This window comes from Eurypyga helias, unplaced genomic scaffold, assembly GCF_000690775.1.
Source record: "Eurypyga helias isolate BGI_N326 unplaced genomic scaffold, ASM69077v1 scaffold17451, whole genome shotgun sequence".
NCBI lineage: Eukaryota > Metazoa > Chordata > Aves > Eurypygiformes > Eurypygidae > Eurypyga > Eurypyga helias.
The window spans coordinates 20717-39930 of record NW_010229124.1 but is presented as its reverse complement, the minus strand read 5'-3'; the positions used below and the strand labels follow the sequence as shown (position 1 = coordinate 39930).

The following is a 19214-nucleotide window of genomic DNA, read 5'->3' as shown; positions in this document are numbered from 1 at the left end:
ATTTCTAGTACCAAGTTTAAAAAGAAAAGCCAAGTGCTTCCCAGATGTTCAACGAGAGTACAAAAGGCATTTGAAGATTATCTTTTTTAACATGAATTTTTAAGCCAATAATCTTGTTTTCACACACACACCCACACACACCCCCATTATTGATTTATATAAAGTTGTCAGTCAAAGTGTGATTTTAATGAAGAAATATTTGACCCAGGTTTTTATTTACTATACAACTTTGCTTTAGTAGAGATTTTTCTAAGGAGAAAAACGCTGGCAGTGCATGGCCAGCGCTGTCAAACAGACAGTGCTGGTGTTTGCTGGATTCGGCCAGTGTTGAGCTGCCCCGCTTTGGGCTTGATGCACCCCTGCCTGCACTGGGGCTTTGGGGATTTAAATACCTGGGGGCTTGCTTTAGACCTGTCCTTCCTCGGTTTCTGCTGGTAATGCTGAAATGGTGATTCAATTACTCATAGGAGTTGCGGTCATTTGGTGCTGATGGATTGTTCCAATAGAAATCACATGCTTACAAGTTTGCAACGTATGGTTTCTCATCACAAAATGGTAGTTACATGAACTGCCATAAAAACCAAAGAAAATTTTAAGACTGATAAAATGTCGTAAAATGAAATTAAGATAAGGTGCATATCTTGGTAGACAGATCATTAATTGTTTTTTCCACTTATATGAGAGAGAACTTTTTGATAAGGAGTGAGCTACTGTGTCATAGCAGAACAGTTTCACTGGTGCCTTCAAGTCACGAAGTGATGACTCCTTGGTTGAACTGTTAAAAATCTAGTAAATTTAAAATCTGTACGTATATTTAAACTTGTCTTACAGCCATTCAGGATCAGAGTTGCAGATCGCCAGGCAGCTTGTGGAAAGCAAATGGCCAAGATACTAGAAACCCACAGCCTCAGCAGCTGTTTCGGGAGCCTTAGTGTGTGCTTCCTTTGCCAGTATCCGTTTGGCTTTCTTGAATTCAGGCAGTTTTGTTGCTCCAAGTGACAAAGGAGCTGGATTCTTCCTCAGCCATCACTTGGTTAATTCCCCACTTCTTTAGCCTTTCTGAAGGGTTGAAGGAGCTTGGAGAGGGGTGGATTTGTTGGGGGGCTGAAGAGATGTTAAAAGTCAGCTTTATAATTAAGTGATTTAGGAAATCTCTCTTTTTTTCTAGAATAAGTTTAGTCAGCAGATGGAGGGTGTGGAATAGCTAAGCATATGTACAGTGAGATGCCATTGTTTGCTTCAAGGTTTTTGGGTTATTGCTGGAATAATGTTTTTGATGTATCTTGAAGTAGTTAAGAGCCGACGAAATCTTGTCTTATCAGTTGTTCCTTTCAGGTTTTTTCAGGATCCCTTCTTGAATGTCCTGGCTGCAGTAGAATCGAAGGCAGGAGGCAACTCATGACCACCAAACCGTGACGGGCTCAGCCTCCCCTGCTTCTGGCTGCCTGAAACAACCACTAGGCTACTGTGGAGATGAATGGAGATCAGCAGTATGATGCAGGTAATAGTCTGGCTGAGCTCCATGGCTAGCGGCTCTCGGAAAACTCATCAAGCGAGGTGGAGCATAGATGAGCATGGAGGGTGTCCCTGCCCATGGCAGGGGTTTGAAACTAGATGATCTTTAAGGTGCCTTCCAACCCAAACCCTTCTGTGATTCTATGAATGTTTCATATGTCTGATGCTGTGCACTGTATGCAGGGAGAAACTCAAGTTTCATTGGCTGTGGGTTAGATTCTGACTGTGGGGCTTAGGTCTGATACTGCTCTGTTTCAAAAGCAAAGTGTATCATTGACTTAAAGGGAGACAAAATCCCACCCACCTTAGTAATTGTCTTTTAAAGAAGCTGTGTCTTTCCTTTTCATAGCATCCCTATGAGATGGGCTTAGGAAAAGCTCAGTGGCTTTAAGACTACTATTTTAAGGCATTTGTCAGAGTGGTTAATATTATCTTGTTCTGTCATTGTGCTCATCTTGTTCTTAGTATTTCAACAAGGTTGTGCTGCTCGTTTAAAAAGTCAGATAACTGAAACTCTTTGCTGCTACTGTAATCTGTCCTGTGTTTCTGATGTGCCTTGGTGTGCCTGCTTTGATTGGTTTGGGATGTAAACTCCTAACCTGATGCAGAGTGGTATTTTATAAGAAATAAGTTCACGTTTTGGTTCATCTTGAAACACCGGCTGAGAAGAGTGTCAGTCCATGGTGGCTGGGGATAACAGCAGCTTTCTCAAACACTTCTGGGATTGTACACTCTTAGCGGGTAGGGCCCATCCATTTTTCTGGCTTGCCTGCCATGCCTTGTTCCTTCTCTTTGAGGAGGTCCCTATCTGTAGTGTTGGTACAGTTACTATAAACTAAACTTTAATTTGTAGTTACTGGTGTAAACAGTGGGATTGGGATTTTATCTGAGTATTTATGTCCTTTGGTACTTGTCCAAAAAGCAGCTCATAGGACAATTCGCTATTGGTAGTTTTTGTACTTCTACCTTTTGGAAGTCTAATTGCTGACAGTGTTACTGAAGTAATGCTAAACATGTTTAATCTACTGTGCTTGTAGCAGAATGCTATCATCTGCTTTATGATGCTGAAATATGCTTTTTGATTATTAATTATAGCCAATCAGTCAAGTTGTTGTCAACGTTACATCCTTAAATAAGCAAGAAAAAGCAGCATGCACAAGTATGCAGAACGTCTCCAGGCACATGCAAATAGTTTCCTCTGCTACTGGAGACTCCTGTCACATAGGGTAGGAGAGAAAAGGCTTTGGGAACAGCAGCAAGGAGCTGTGTATGTGGTCAGTGATGGGGTGTTCACCGGTGATAGCACATCCCTCGGTATTAAAACCTTTATTGACATTTTTCCATCTTACTCCAAAAGTACCAGAGGTCACACAGTCCTTTCTCTGTGCTTCTGGAACGGCTAGGAAAGGTTTGGTACTGCCTTGAAATTACTCAACAGCTATTTTCCTGAGCATCCTTTTTGTACCTGGTTTGAGTACTGGTTTGAGGTGGCTGTGAAAAGCAAGCAGTGACTGAAGAGAGGTTTACTTGCTGAGTTCACAGAGAGCTTCCAGCAAATGCTACCTGTGTTAAGCGTAAGCACGTTGGTTTTGTTGTGCCTTCTGATACTGTTTCCTGAAGTGCTTTGAGTTAGACCAGTCCCAGCCACGACTGGAACATTCCCTTCATATTCTTTGACTGGTGAAGTTTTTTCCACTTGATAATTTTTAGTAGTTTTGGAAGATTCCCTTCTGTCTCTTTGTTTCTTGGATACTAGCACTCTGCCTGCAAGAACCCAGACAGTGGCCAAGGTTGGTGGTTGTGATGCTCTTCTGCACTACAAGGGAAAGAAACACCTTTCATTCTTGTCACAGCCTTTCTCAGCTGCTGAAATTCCAACTTGTCTTTATTTATTCATGGCCTTGCAGCTGGATGCAAGATGGAAGAGATTAATTGTTATTAAAATCAGATTGAAATATATCTAAGTTTCAGGGTGAGAAACCTTTAGGTTAGCCTTAATTGAAGGTCTTGCAGACATCAATGTGATGTACTTAAATGTCCGATATGACAGTCTTCAACTGAATCACATTAAAGATGCATGAAAATTATTTGCGGTGAGACTTTAACTCAAATCCAAGGATGAAAATAGTCTGGTGTAGACTGTTTCTATTGCAGGTATTAAGGGCTAATGTCCTTAATATTTCACTACCTTCTTGTATCCAGATGGTTCAGGTCAGTATTCTTTTTCTTTCTGCATGTACCAGGGAGGGCCAGGACATGGTAAAATTCAGAAATGAAGAGTTAGTGTTCGCAATAATGCTGGTAGAAATAGTGATAAAAGGGAAATGAAATACCTACCTACAAGACTTCTAATACTCTTAGAGACAATTTTCTCACCTCCAGAGCATTCTTCACAGAAGCTCCATAGGACACTTCTCAGATTTCATTTGAGAAAACTTTCCTGAGCTTGATTTGCCAGCTTTGCTGACAAACCATGATTTTTGTTTTGTCAAAAATCAGGCCACAGAGACGAAAATCGCATCTGGTGTCTTTCCCAACCTTTGCCAAAGTTGTACTGTGCCGCTGAGCTAACGTGTGGCTCGGTCAGCCTGTCTGCTGTAGAAAAATAGGTCTCTCTGGACTAAAAAGTTGAATTCATTTAGGGCTTGTAGCAATTCTATTTTATGCAATTAAGGATATGGAGGGAAGGAGGGAACATAAGTATAGGTACACCCATGCAGCATTACATTAATAAATTGTGCTTTAAGGGTAAATGGATTAAATACGGTTTTGGTTGTTGTCATCTGTCATTAATTTGCAAGTTTTCTCACAGTAGAAGTTAATTTCTACTATAAATATCTGAGGGTTTGTTGAGGAGTTTGATCTTGGACTGATCAGGACTTTTAATGTAGACATGGTCCCCCAGGAATATAGCTTGTCTGTGTATCCCAGGATCTGCTAATGCACGAGGACTGTGCTGTGCAATAGCGTCTTGCAAAAACACCGAACACTCTAGATCAAAGGCTTGATTTAAACAGGACCCCACTCTGCTGCACCCATCCTGCCAGTAAAAACAGAAAAGCCATTGGATTCTGACTCTCAAAGATTTCCAGCTAGCGTGAGCCTTGTCGGGGAGACGGCTCCACACCACACTTTGGAGTGTTCAGATGTTGAAAAATGGATACTTGAGTTCTGAGATTTTTCATGGTTTATGTAGTCCTACCGCACGCCACGATTAAGAAACTAAATTTCCTGCTCTCACTATGAAACCCCATACAGCATTTTTGCTCGGAGCGTTATTCAATGAGCTTTTCCTGTTCGACATTGATTGGCTAAGTGCTGTGCTAAATGACCTGGAATGCCGTGACGGGGTGAGATGCAGCAGATAGATTTGTCGTCTCCCATAGCCCAGTAGGGCCCTCAGCAGCATCAGCCTCCTGAGGGAAGGAAACCACCTAAGCCCCCCAGCTCTGCCTGATCCGTGGGTGAAGTGCAGCCTGACCACCCCGTCTCCTTGAATTGTAAAACCTCAGTGAAGTGTAAGCACCAGCTGAGTTCAGATCTGACGAATGAAGGGAACAGCGAAAGTTCTGGGTGCTTTTTAAAAAATGTTCAGAAAATTCCCCCTGACTCAATGAAACTCCCTAAAGTAAAGCAGGAAGAGCATGAAATTTGCAATGACTGTTGGACAGGAATTTGCGATTTTGGTTTTTTCCCCTATGAAAATTAAGTTGCAGGAGAGCGACTGGGTGTGCTGGCGAGATTTGGGCACTGTGCGGTACAGAGCAATCTGAGCCCTCACCACAGAGCAGACTTTTTTTTGCTCTTTTAGTTCTGGAAACATACAGGCTGCAGAGAGCGTGGGTTAGAGGAGTGACAAAGCAGCTGTGGTAACGCTGATCCAGTTGGGAACTGGTTTTAGCCGTAGTTCGAGCCAAAAGGGTAGCTGGAGCAGCATGCAAACCGGCTTTCTCAGGAGCTCCTTGTAGCAATTAAGTGGCAACATAAGTTACTAATTGACCCTTTCAGTGTGTTAAGTGACCTGTGCCTCATTTAAGGAGCTTAACTGCCCCTCAGACAGTTATCTGATGATAACAGTTATTGAAGACTTGGTGCTGCAAGCGGCTTGGTAAAGAGCATGGCTGGAAAGCCTCAAGATCCGAGCGGTATTCCCAGGTCGAGCTACTTGGCTTTCAGTCCTGTTAAAAAGCACAGAGCAGTCACGTTGCTTTATGTTTCTCCTCAAACAGGAGTGCATTAGACATGGCAAGCAGTGCTTTTTACATGCAAAGTGCTTTTTGGAGGTGGAGGGAAGTGGGTTGGTTGCTGCTGTTGAGCAGACGCGTGCTTTTTAGTGGGGAAGAGTGAGCTGGGTTTCTCTAGGCGAGAGAAAAGTCAAAGATCACTCTAGGTTTTGACTGACCATAGGTGATGCGTCTGAGCTGATGCTTCTCCCCACTTTGGTTCTGCAGCTGTGAACTTCAGCATTTTTATGGTTGTATTAAAGTAAAATGCTGTTTTAATGAGTTAAGATCTTAATCTGTTTTAACAACATTCTGCAGTGAAATTGTTATTTTCTGAGAATGACTTGCAGCCAAAGCTTCAGTCAGCTCCACCCTGATTTGTGAACAGCTGGGATCTGTGCCTTAACCTCTTTACTCCCTCAAAAATTTTAAAAATAAAATTACTTCTGTCTTTCTCCAGGTTGTTTCTTCAGTAAGTTAAAAATCAGCCCCTAAAAGTGCTGATGATATTCAAGCCCTGAATTTTTTGAGCTCTGAGACTTAGGAAAGGCTGATGTAACCAACTGTGGTTGGGTAAAAATAGCAAAATGAAATCGGGTTTGGAACTGCCTTTAAAACAGATAGTGTCATCAGCAAACAAAAGCTAACTGAATATACGTCTCTAAATTGGGGGAAATGATAATTCCTAGGATTACAATGGAAAGTCAACAATGAGCTCAACAATTGGTTTGAAGAGAAAATGAACCCACTTTACACTCAGGACCTGTACGGTTTTTAGACAGTTTGAAGTAGCTCAGACTTCTGGGCAAATATTTGCCCTCTCTGTTCAAGGCCTGAGAAGTGCAGTGGATCCTCCTTAGCAGGTTGTCAGCATGGCCACCTGTCTGATAAGGGCGTGTAATATTATTTCATTCATTATTTTGGACATGTAATGTTTCCTACTCAAACTGCTCCTTGAAAGAACAGGTACCACCTGTCCTGTGAAGGCCTGACTGTGCAGGAAATGTTGGTGTCCTGTGACCTGGGCTGAGGTCTCCCTGTGCTTGTGATCCACAGAGATTTCTGTTTCCAAACATAAACAAGGTATCAGGTTTCCTGGTCCTGAGAGATGAAAATCTCTGTGTTCATTCATAAAGACAGCTATGGTGCAGATGGCAGAGTCGGTCTAAAAGTGCAAATGGAAAGCTTTACTTTTGTGTTTTTTCTGAACCTGAAGTTGTAGTTTGCGTGCTGAGGTTAAAAGTGCTGCTTACGTGAGGTGGGACCCTCCCTGCTCATCCCAGCTGTGCCTGCAGGGAAGAAGGATGTGGCTGCATGCTGAACTAAATAGAGGACCTGAAATCCAGCCTATGTTGGGTTGTGGTGTCTTTTCAGCAGTGGGTTACATGCTGTAAGAAATGGGAATAGGAGGGAAGCAGGGAAGTGAGCCAAGAACTGAAGGGGAGACCGGGGCTGGGAGACAGGCTTGACAACAATAATAGAAAATCGGACTAATTTGTAGTGTGGCTCACTGCAACCAATTGTTTCCCTAACAGCCAGACTGAGCTTTGAACTGTGGCTTGAGTGCTTTTAGTGCATTTTTGGTTTAAATGCATCCAGGAATGAGGTTTTCTTGGTTTAAAGAAGCTGTTACACCTTATGAGCTGTTCTTTTAAGTGACTAATTTGAGTGTTCATGATTTCAGTTGTCTCTCAAGGTGTGTTGCTTAGAACTACCCTGAATCCTTCTCTGTGTTTTTGTGTTCTATAATAGCTAAATAAATACCATCTGACTTAAAAGAAGAGGGGAGTCATATTTCAAATTTTTTTAGTCTTTCTTTCCAGACCTCTTATTGTTGGTATTACTGTTGCTTGGATGTTTTTTAATTTCAAATACTGACAATCCAGGCTGCCCAGAGTTTTGAATCTCTTATAATTGTTGATACAAATACAGAACTCTTCTGCATATATTCTCCTCTCACAAATTGTAAACAATTTGTCCTTTAACAAAATCCTCATCTCACCATTTTTTAGACTAAATCCAACGTAAAGTACCCTTCACGTACAAAGAAAGGTTAAATAGTGTGTGTTGTCTGTGTGTTAAAAATGCATAACTGAAGTGCACTTGTGTAGTCAGTCAGTTGGAATCGGAGTGGATTTCACTGTAGTAGCCTAAAACTTCAGCCAACAGGTTGCCAAATAAGTGTTTGACTTCTCTTCCAGATGCTGGTTCCAGTGTGGAAGAAATGGAATTCAATTGGGATGAGTATCTAGAAGACACAGGAGCAATTGCAGCCCCCCATGGATCTTTTAAACATGTGAGTAAGGGTTGTGTGTTACTTACCATCTCCTACATGTTTGTTTTAGTACACTGAATGTTTAAGGTTTCATTGAATGAGCTGATGCTCTCAAATCTGGAAGACCAGCTAGAATCGTGTCTTACGAGGAATTTCACCTTTTAATTATTGTTTCTTGTCTTCCTCTCTGTACATGGCACAGGGTAGTCCCATCCTCAAGTGCTGAAGATTAAGGGCTCCTAGTCTTTCCTGCACCAGAAAATAAGCTTGATTTTTCTCATAAAGCCCAAACTGGCCAGTCTCTTTATTCTTTTGGTGATTGCTACTGGGCAACTGCTATGGAGGAGCTAGCTTTAGAAAGTTGGCGGCATAGTTCTTGAACAGCAGAATTCAAATGTGCTCTCAAAGAAGGTTGTAATGGTGGCTCTCAAGGAGGCCAAGGGGAAAATAATAGCTCTGCTAAACACTTGACTATAGTAGTTAGGAAACTGATGAGGATAATTGTTGAGCACAGGCTTAATGTGTATTGGATGAAGTCTTGATAAGCCCTTGTCTTTGCCCTTGGATATTTTTAATCAAATGTTTGTTGGTAAAATCCTGTAGTGCTCTGTCCCATTGGGCGAGATCTGAATGTGAAGTCAGCCTTCTTGTGCTGGGTCATCAGTGAAGGTGAGCTGTATAGAGCTGATTTCCAAACCTCTTGGATGTCTTCCAGCAGTTGAAAAGCCTTCCAGGCTGCTAGCCTGTATCCTTATCCAACTCTAAAAAGTTACTTTTTAAGTCTTTCAAAGACTGGCTGTGTATCTTTTACCATGGCAGTGAGGGTAGTGACTTCCATGTGTCACATTGCTTGGAAAGCACTCTGTGGTGCTCAGGTTTTCGGGTCCAGTATCACCACTTTCAGTGGTGATAGGAGACTTAAATCCATCAGAAAAAACAAGGTGAGATCGGTTCATGAAGGATCACAAAGCATTTTGAGTCCAAAGGTAACCTGCAGAAGTGCAAAACATAGGACAGCTGTGTTAGTAGTTAAGATGCACAGTAAATGTGGGCTTTGCAGAGGCTCTTCCATACACTGGGGTGTAATTGTAAGGTTTTTGTTCAAAATAAACGTTCAGGTATTGTCAGGTATCTTCAGTTCTGAAGGGGAGAGGCCTATGTTTGCTTTGCATTTCCTTCATGTACTAAGGCTGTAGCCAGAACAAGCTTGCTCAGAGGGATGGTGTCCATGCAGCCCCTGCTGAGGAGCAATATGGAATCGGAGCAACGGCATTTTGCAGTAAGGCGAGGAGTGGTCTGTCTGCTCCTCTGGTGTGGTTTACCTTATGTGATCTCTGTTCAATAAGCTTGCTGTTGTAGCTCAGATGTGACACCAGCTAATGGTAATGCCAGCTTTATGGTGGTGGCCAACTGAATTAACATTGCAGCTATATTTTGTTAATCGTCAGGAGACACGCTTTGAATGACTTTGTTCCCCCTGCACTGCCCTCTTTGGCAACTCAGCTGTGTCAGATAAGAGATCTGGTTGGTGTGTCCACGGTCAGTAAAAATACACTTAGATTTTGCTGCTTGTCATGGAGAGGGCTTTGGGGAGCAGGTGTGGGCAGAGCTGGGCCCTGTCACCCATCCCTTTCCCACTCCTTTGCAGGCAGCACTATGGAGGAGCTGTGCTGGGTGCGCTTGGCTGTGCGCCCCTGGCCCGGCACAGGGGTCTGGCCTGAGCCCTCGTGCCACGGGTACTGAATGAGTGCAGTAATAGACACACGCCCACGTGTTCAGAAGGAGAACTGCCAGGCCTGTGCCAGCAGCGCTCACTTAGAATTTGTCTGGAGGCCAATTTTGATGTTCTTTGTACTCAGCTTTGCATAAAGTTTTGGAAAGTTGATGCTGACACTGATGACAAGCGGAGAGAGGAGTGTGTTAACAGCAGTGTCACATCACCTAGGTCTGGCTGCTCATAGGAATTCAATGGTGCAAGGTCACTCGCTCAGGATTGCTGCTGCCCATTAGAAGGCAGTGGTTGGGAAAAGGAGGAGGAGCACCTCCGTGCCTCCTGTGTACTGACACCCTGTCTGTGTGGCAGTGGTAGTGGGACGCCAGGATACCTCAGGCGAGGGATTTCCGGTGGGAAGCGCACAGGCGCTGATGTCTGTGTGCTAGTGACGGGTGGTTCCTCCCGCTGCAGTCCACCTGGTGCTAGCTGTTTGACTGGAAGGACGATGTGTTTTTATAGTCTACCATCAGGAGAGCTAAGAAGGAACTACTTTTGTACTCTCAGAAAAAGAGTGGAGAAAACGAAGCTGAAAATAATACTGGCACAAAAGCAAATGGACATGTATAAATAAATAAACAGATAAACTTTTAGATGGAAGCTTCAGGTTTTTGTTTCGTTCTTTTTAAATATTGGAGTAGTGAGACTGTGACCAGTCCCCGTTAAGAGTAGTGGGTGAGAAACACCTAACCCGTGCTGTAGGACAGTGCACGATTGGGTTAAGAGGATGTAATCCGTGATTACACTGCCTGTCTTAGCGAAGAACCAGACTGGATGGGGGAGAGGACTTTCCTGCGTTTGTACGCTTATATTAATCCTGAAAGTCTTGCTCTTACTATGAGCAAGACACATTGGAAAACGTAAGCTACTTCCTCAAATTAAGCGTGTTCTAATGTTTAATTTGTTTGCATTTCAAAAATTAAACAATACTGGGATCAAAGCGACTGTTTTGCCTACAGTCCAGCAGGAAAAAGCTTACCAAACACCGGGAGTGGCACTGGATGTCAGTGTTGTCATCCCACTCTGAGTCTCCGTACGCCTTCTCCAATGTTGAATGCTCTTTGCAAATCCCCTTCTGCATCTTGTGTAACCGTATATTAAACACAAGCTAGCGTTCAACATCGCCTGGACACGTGTATTCGCAGTGTCTTCTCGCGCTTTAAACCGCTCTGCTGTCGTCTTGCCCGGCTGCCAGGAGAGGGTGCTAACTTCTCGGTCTCTGCTGTCTCCAGCGGGCAGAGAAGTGACAGTGTTGGAATAACGCACCTGACTCCAGGGGATGCTCGTCTGTTGCTGTTGGTTTTGTTGAACGCAGCTCTCTTGGCCGGCAGGCTTTGAGAGAGTTTGGGCATAGAGAGCTGCACAGATTTCCCAATTCCTCAGACGCTGTGTCGAGCTCATGGCTTTTCTTCCAGGAATCAGAATATGAAGTCTTTAGAGACAACTCTTAGCAAGGCAACTACCTTTTTGAAGAGAACGGCCTCTGTAGTGTCACTTCAGAACAGCTGCAGGTATTGGGTCCTGCGGGGTTTGTTCTTAAGAAGGGTTTTCTCGAAGTGAAGGGCATTAACCTAAGGAGGTGAACGGTTAACAGAGGCATATGCTTTCCTTTCTGATGTGGTTCTCTTTTATTTTTAGCAAACCAGTTTGTGCTGGCTGATGAGACTATAATAGCTGTGGCAGTTACTGAACCGTCAGTGCAGAACTGGTCATAAATAACACAGAAAATACCTACTGCATCTGCATCATACTGAGAGCCTTTCTTGCAGTTGATTCAAAGAGGAAATGGAACTTGGGACCACTTAAGAAAGAAAACACCAGTTACATTCAGCTGAGGATTGGCATGTTAGATTTTTAATTAAGACAGAGGCCATTGAATCAAGTGTAGCTCAGAAACATACTGTAGTAAGAGCAGGGTCCTTCTGCTCTTTGAGGAGTGCTTGAGCTGGGAGAAGTGAGGGATACAAGAAACTTAATGTTTTGCTTTGTCTTTTTATGTTTATGCTTCAGTATGAGTACAGCTTGAAGCCTTTTGCTGATGAAAGTGTCTAAATGGTTCCCCCTGTTCCATGAAGTTTCAGGGAGGTGTTTCAAATGTGATCTTCTTCCTCTTCAGGTGGATACAAGTTTACAGAACGGCTTTGCCCCTGGTATGAAGCTGGAAGTTGCTGTCAAGTCTGACCAGGACACCTACTGGGTAGCCACCATCATTACCACCTGTGGGCAGCTGCTCCTGTTGCGCTACGATGGCTATGGGGAAGACCGCAAGGCCGACTTCTGGTGTGATATCATGACAGCTGATTTACACCCCATCGGCTGGTGTGAGCAGAACAAGAAGATTCTCAAAGTGCCTGAAGGTATTGGCCTCACATGCGGAACTGGGGAGTACATACAAAAGTATGCTTTTGTCCTCTATAAGCCCAGCAGATTGTTTTCATAATTGCTCTTATGTGCAGGTAGTTCTGCTGTGATGACAAGCTGAGGTTGTCTGCCATGTTCTGACAACCTGTGACTTACAGTAGGAAGCTGCTCTTTCACCAGACAGAAATAAGCTTAATTGCAGAATTGGATTTATTTTTACTGAAGTTTGTGGTGATCTTAATCATCACCCACCAAATTCTACTGCTTTGTCATTTCCTTTAAAGGTTTTGTTACTGCTTTTTGTTTCTTCTTTTAAGTTGTTACTAGTGAGTGTTTGGCAGATTCTTGTGAAGTCGGAAGCGCAAGAGCACGCTAATGTCTTGTGGACTGAATGATCTTTAGCTGGCAGGAAGAATCACAGTCTGTTTTCTTCACTTTCCACTCAGGTATCAAGGACAAGATACCTGACCAGGAGGAATTCCTTCAGCGCGTGCTGAAGGGAGCGTGCAGTGCTCCTGCTAACCTGCTGGAGGGGGTAAGTGCTGCAGTGTGACGACCCAAGGCTTTCATCTTGGCTTTCATCTTGGCTTTCCCCTTTGTTGTTAGGGGAACCACTAATTCAGTTTGTCCATTCAATTCTTTGTTAAGTTTAGGGAGCACTGTAGTCTGCTGCTGATCTCAGTCTCACTCTCTGGTGTTTTCTGCTTACAGTACTTAATTTTGATAGCGTTGTCCTGAAACACATCTTTTCACTACAGGTTTGGGCTGTTAATTAATGCTATCAAAAGAAAGATCTTTTTCAAATGCTCGTAGGTTTCACTCTTCCTTCTGTTCTGCTCCTCCTTCATACAGCTTGAAGGAGATAAACCTTTATTTATCTAGTTTTCACGTTGTTCCCTTTCTCAGTGACTTCTTTCACTAATGGTTTGTGCGTTTTTAATTTTTTTTTACTAAGGGGCAGGTTATTGTTTCAATTAAATCTTGCATATTTGCTAGCAGTGAACCAGATTTTTGTCCCCTCCTCTGCACTTAAAACAATATTTGCTCCTCATGTCAGTATCTGGCTGTAAAGTACAAAATATAACTTTTTTTAAAAATGCCATTGACATCTTTTTTTCAACTAGCATATTTATCTTCGTATCTTCTCTGTCTACTCATCTTTGTATGCTAAGTGACTCCATTTTAGAAAGCAGTTATTCATGTTTCATTCAAACCTTGAATGTATAAGCAGTAATGTTTCTGAAAACGATGATGAGGGCTGAGGTGAAACATGTGACTGTATCTACAGGCAGTGCAGAAGCTCTGATGCAAACACCGGTGATTCTAAACATGGTCATTTCTGTTGTCCTGTGTTAGTAAGGGACCTGTATTTCTTCACTTCTGCATTCATACTCTATTTACGCAAAAATAATGTGTATAAGGAATGGGAGTATGGGATTTTTTTGGTCTGTTGTACAGAATAATTTGTGTTCTTTTAGCTTCACAGAGGGAAAAATCCACTGGATCTCATTGCACCAGGCTCCCGACTAGAACTGCAAAACATCCGGGATTCCCTGGAAGCCTGGATAGTCAACGTGGTGGAAAATGTTGGTGGGAGACTTAAATTGCGATACGAAGGGCTGGAGGAGTGTGACAAATTCGACCAGTGGATATTCTATTTGGACCCTTTCCTTCATCAAGTGGGCTGGGCGGCTCAGCATGGATATAGCTTGCAACCTCCTTCAGGTACTTCAAAACTTAGGTCTTTTAGGTGATGATCAGAGGGTAGAGAATGCTGCTGCTGCTGCTTTGGTGCTCTGAACCTACCCTCTGGATGCACAGGGTCTGTCTGTGATCTGAGAAATAATTTCCTAATGAAATGTCAGTGAAGACACCAGTAAATAGTCCTACAAGACTTTTCACCCACTCATTCAGAAGCTGCTAAATGATTTTGGCTGTCCGAACTTTCCATGTGTTCGTGGAAGGGGAGGAGCTGAGGAAAGGATTGCCTTCACGGTTGGTTTTGGTAGCTTTGTATCCTGGACAGGGATTAGGTCATCTCTTTTTGAAGTACTGCTCAAGAGGAGCTTTTGTAGCTGGGACTCCAAGTCCATTGGGCTACTTCAGGCCTTGTCTAAAGAGGTATTACATGAAAATGCCCCTAAAAAACGGTGCCCTGGGAATGAGTGTGTGGAAGCAGAAGCAGAAGGTGGGAGAGGTGACCCTGTTTTCCAGGCACGTGCATCACAGCATGCGTCACCAAAGAAGGGGGGCGTGAAACGGTGGAAACACAAATGAATGCTCGTGAGCTGAGCAGTGATGTAACGTGTTTCCTGGTGAGGGGAAGCCTTGGGCTAGAACTGGAAAATGTTGAGCATTTACCCTAAAGCCTTTCTGCAGAGGCAGGTGTGCATCTATGGGTCTGGCACACTCTGTGCTGTTAGCTGGGGAAGCTCGGGTGGCTTAGAACAGTTGGTTTTGTTGTGGGATTTCTTTTTAAGGTTTTCACCTTATGGCAAGAAGAAATCATGCTGAGGAAAACAAAACAAATTCCGTTGAAACGGCTGAACATGCTGCGTTTGCTAGTGCTAGAGCAACCTCTGCTGAAATCAGGATTGTGAACAGGGAGACACAAATGACTGAGAGAAACAAGATGGGTGGATTCCACAGCACCATTTAAGTGAATAATGGCTTTTTAAAAGTTTAGTTAGCTACTAGACTTGTTTACTTGTTATGTCTACTCAAAAGCCTTTGATATACTCACAGCCTTGACTTCAGGGATCCTTTGTGTGTGATGGCACTGGTACACGTAATTCCTCTTCTATCGGAGAGGGGTGTGGTCTGCAAGTGCAGATGCTAAAATAGTAACTTATGCAACTGGGACAGAATTGTGGATCATTTCTTGACCTTTCTGCTTGCTTAAGCATAAAACAGACTAGCATTATCCAGGTAGCATATGGGTTTTGGTCATACATTTCTCCAGTAGTTTTCTTCAGTGGTGTTGTGACCTACATTTTCTCAGAAAAACTGGACTGAGCAGCATATGGGTGATGCTGCTGCTTTGACTTCAGTCCCTTTTTGTAACACCCAAATGTCTAAGAAAATAGTTTTTTTTAAAAAGAAAGGTATTTGCACAGATTCTGAACAGATGTGGATTTAGCACTTGGAGGAGCACAAATCAAACTGTATTTTCTGAGGGAAAAGAAGAAAGATTACTTCATTCACTCTTTTCCTTTCTTTTTACTCAAGCCATTAGGTCTTTGAAGAGCGAAGCGGATTGGCAAGAGATCCTGAAGAAGGTAAAAGAGGAGGAAGAGGAATCATCAGTTCCTACAGATCTCTTTAAGGTAAAGACACAATATGTGTAGTTTAATGCTGTGCATGCTATCACAAAAATGCTGCATTCCAAAGAAATGATTCAGGGAAGTCAGTGCATGGCGGGTTGTTCACCTGCTGGTCTTGCAGATTGCTGTCCTTCGAGAAGAGCGCAGGGTTACCGCAGGCTCTGTAATTGCATGAGTACGTTGAGAAGTTTAACCTGTAACGCCTCGTCTGTAACCTGATAGTCACACATGCTGTAGAAGGTATCCTGTTATATCCTCGGTGTTAACAAATCTTACTGATGAGACTGAATTTAAATATACATGAACTAAAGAATTTCTTTTTGAGAAGTTGGAATGTAAATTTAGTCCTTCCAGTTCTTCATTCATTTTTCTCAGCTTCATTTAGACCTGTAAGCAAAATAGAACAGGAGATGCTGTTGCTCTTGAATGTATTGGGTCATATACAGAGCAGGATATAGATAATTCTGGAGCAGGAACCCAAGTTTTCAGGTTTTTATTAGGCTGAAAATGGAGACTTTTATAATTTCCTAAAACTCGTGGAAAACTGTCAGGCTGAAAGGGCATAGTTGGCCTTTTCTCTTCGTTACAGATGTTGCTGGTACTCCAGCATGTTTATTCTTTGAATGAACTAATAAAAACTCAAGTTACCCTCTTCCGTTGAATTATGTGAAGTACATCTTTTTGAAGGAGAAAGGCAGGCAATCACTCTGAAAATTCATTTTTCAGGATAAACCTGTGATTGGAGTGCATTCCTTCTCTGAAGGCATGAAGTTAGAAGCTGTGGACCCAATGGCTCCTTTTGTAATCTCTCCTGCTACAGTGCTCAAGGTACCAGGTTTCTTTAGCTTCTCTTATTAAGATTCAATTCAGTTGCTACTTCTCTTCTTAAATCCCCAGGAAATTCTCATCGATTGATTATCATAAAATATTGAGCTAGTTTTTAAACTAACTATGGATAGGTTGTCAGAAAAAACTCCCATACACTTAACTGCTGATGGTGAAGGCACTGGATTTGAAAGCAGGGGAACAGTTCTATAAAGATCAAAAAGATCAAATGGCCAAAATGGTCAGACCTAGAATTTTACAATTAGATACAATCCCTCATAATCTGAGTATCTACCTGAAGATAGATTTGGGGGTTTTTGTTTTGCAAAAGTCAGTGTCAGTACTGCGTACAGTTCTGTTGTTTCAGAAGCCTGGTTTTCAAAAGAGGGCCCGCCCATGGGTTTCAAAGGTGAAATGAAAACTCCCCAACAGAGTCAGGTTTTGAGCCACTTCTATTTTCCTGGTTTAGTAAACAGCTGAAAGGTTCTAAAGAGACCTGCTTTCATGTAGTAAACCAAAATGTTGCTGTATGATGTAAAACTAGGATGTATTGTAAAATGGTTTTTTGTATATTTTCTGGGAGCTGTTGCGTTTTCTTTAGGATAGATAGCCTTGCTATGGTATCTTATATTTTGGTGGTCTCTCTTTTAAACTCTCACATACAGTTTCTTCAAATAAGATGCTCGCCTATGACTAAAAAGGTGCAACCGCTTCCAACAAAGCAAAATCATTTACTTTTCTTGGTAATTTCTGTACCTGATCCTAGTTACTTCAGGAGCAAGGTGGTTTTACTTGTGACAGACTGTCCTAGGACACGGTTCCACCTTGTTGAAATAAGCACTTTTGTCTTTGCAGAATGGTAGTAAGACTGCGAACTGTAGCACCTATTTTCTAAGTGCTCCTACATTGTCTTTTATTACTACTTATTTTTGTTGTTTCCAGATAATGCAGAGGAGTCTGCTTGCTTATGAATCCCATAGATTCTTTTTCTCGGTTTTTATGTATTTTTTTACCCTCAGAGTATTTCAAGGTAAAGAGTTTCCCTTGTGCAGTGTTGCTGTTCAATAAATTTATCAAAATGGAGGAGAGGGAGCAGTAAATCAGAATCTGGTACTTATAAGACCACGTGGTTCTCTTTTGGCTAACTACAGGTATACAATGACAAATACTTCATGATAGAAATTGATGATTTGAGACCTGAGCGTAACACCAGCCAGTCTTACGTTTGTCACGTGAACAGTGCTGGTATTTTCCCTGTGCAGTGGAGTCTGAAGAACGGCCTGCATCTCAGCCCCCCACCAGGTATGTTTGAGCAAGCTCACCCCTCTAGGAAGCACGTAGATCGCCAGGCTCCAGAGCGCTGTGTTCAGGACAATGCTTTTGCAGAAGAATTGCACGTAGTAGTGCAAGCAGAGAACGAGAGAGACAAATTCTGAGAAACAGGACCTTTGAGTTAGTGAAACTGAAGTTTCCTGGCTCTGAGAAGACAACAGTGGCTGGGGATGCTGGTCATGGATAAAAACCTGGACACTCAAATGGATGGAATAGGTGTTCCTGGGTGGAAGGCAATGTTGATTTCATCATTAATTAACATGATATCAGAAGCCTATAGTCTGTATTGGATTTTTGCTTCTGATCAAAATGGAACGTTGTTATCCAGTGTCTTACAATACTTTTAGAGTACCTTATCACTTTACAAGTTAATGAAGGTGGTTTTTTTTCCAAGAACCTATCAGACAAGGTAGCAGATTGCTGAAATGTTGCTTCAGGACATAAGGGAATTGGGGAGTGATCCTCAGCTACTGAAATATTTATGCATTTTCTCAAAATGGAAATGTCAACAGTATTGTAAAATCAGGGACTCAGTACTCTTACCGCCACGTAATTCAGAATGTTGTGTTTTAGCTGCTCAAGACATCAGAGGAGCAAAGAGCATAGGATGTTTGTCTCTTGCCTTTCCTTGGGTAAGGTACAAAAAGTAGCTTTGCTTGACCCAGCATTACCTAGAATTTTGCATGTGAAAGATGAAATCTCGCTTTCTAGGCATGTGACTGGAGCTGACGAAGATTTTAAGCTTCTCTTCCACCAGAAATGGTGGGCATTCTGAATTGCCTCAGAGTCCTACTGATGCTGGTAAAACTGAGAAAGAGAAATAGGTCCTTCAGTGGTTAGGCCCTCTCTGAGGGGTAGTTGAACTTAATGTTTCTAGATTGTCATGTTAATACTATATTCTTAGACAAGTTTTAAAATTTATTTGATTCCTTAAACCCTTGTCACAGGCGTCTCTTGTAGGGGAGTGCTTCCCAAGGAACTGGCGGAATAACTGCTGCCATTGTCTCCTTGATAATATACTGCCAGCCTCAAACGATGGCAGCATGCTTCTGCACCCAGTTCCTTTTAGTTATTTGCTTTTTATTAGATCACAGGGAAGCAAAGTATTTCCTCTAAGTAGAAGTGAATTGTCTTTTTCTTGGAGAGATGCTCTGCCTCTTGATGGACTCTGTGTAACAACTCTTGCCTTCAGACATGTATGCAGATTTACAGCGGTTAGCAAACTTGATGAGCCTCTTAGGACAATTAACTGCTCTCTTTAACGACTTGGTATTTAACATGTGTTTGAGGGAGTAATATGTTGGTATTGAGCACGTTTTGGGTGCTCTATTTTAAAAAAATTCAAAGTTTCAGGGCTGACATGACATTAATGAATCAATCTTGCAGAAACTTTGCCAGAATTTCATCTGTACCTGTGAAAAGGTGCAAGTGCTTCCCCATGTTTTGATTGCTGCCCTTGTCTGCTTAGCAGCTGGGCTTGATTCACGCTTCAGGATGCTCTCTGTGAAGCCACTTTTAGCTTGAAACCATTTCAAGTCAAGGTAGAGCAGTGCCCCAAAGCCCCCTCTGCAATGGAAATAAAGAGGTTG

The 19214-nt window shown here is 42.5% G+C and overlaps 1 protein-coding gene across 1 annotated transcript in view; it reads left to right on the top strand.

Moving 5' to 3' along the window:
* Window positions 1-1345: 1345 nt before the first annotated feature.
* Window positions 1346-19214, top strand: part of SFMBT1 (Scm-like with four mbt domains 1) — a 31584-nt gene continuing 13715 nt past the window's right edge. Inside the window, exons 1-8 of the mRNA XM_010160290.1 lie at window positions 1346-1501; window positions 7940-8034; window positions 11901-12141; window positions 12592-12680; window positions 13624-13870; window positions 15374-15471; window positions 16195-16296; window positions 17445-17595. Of these exons, the coding sequence (XP_010158592.1) occupies window positions 1474-1501; window positions 7940-8034; window positions 11901-12141; window positions 12592-12680; window positions 13624-13870; window positions 15374-15471; window positions 16195-16296; window positions 17445-17595 (1051 nt within the window). The 5' untranslated portion in view covers window positions 1346-1473. The remainder of the gene's footprint in view (window positions 1502-7939; window positions 8035-11900; window positions 12142-12591; window positions 12681-13623; window positions 13871-15373; window positions 15472-16194; window positions 16297-17444; window positions 17596-19214) is intronic.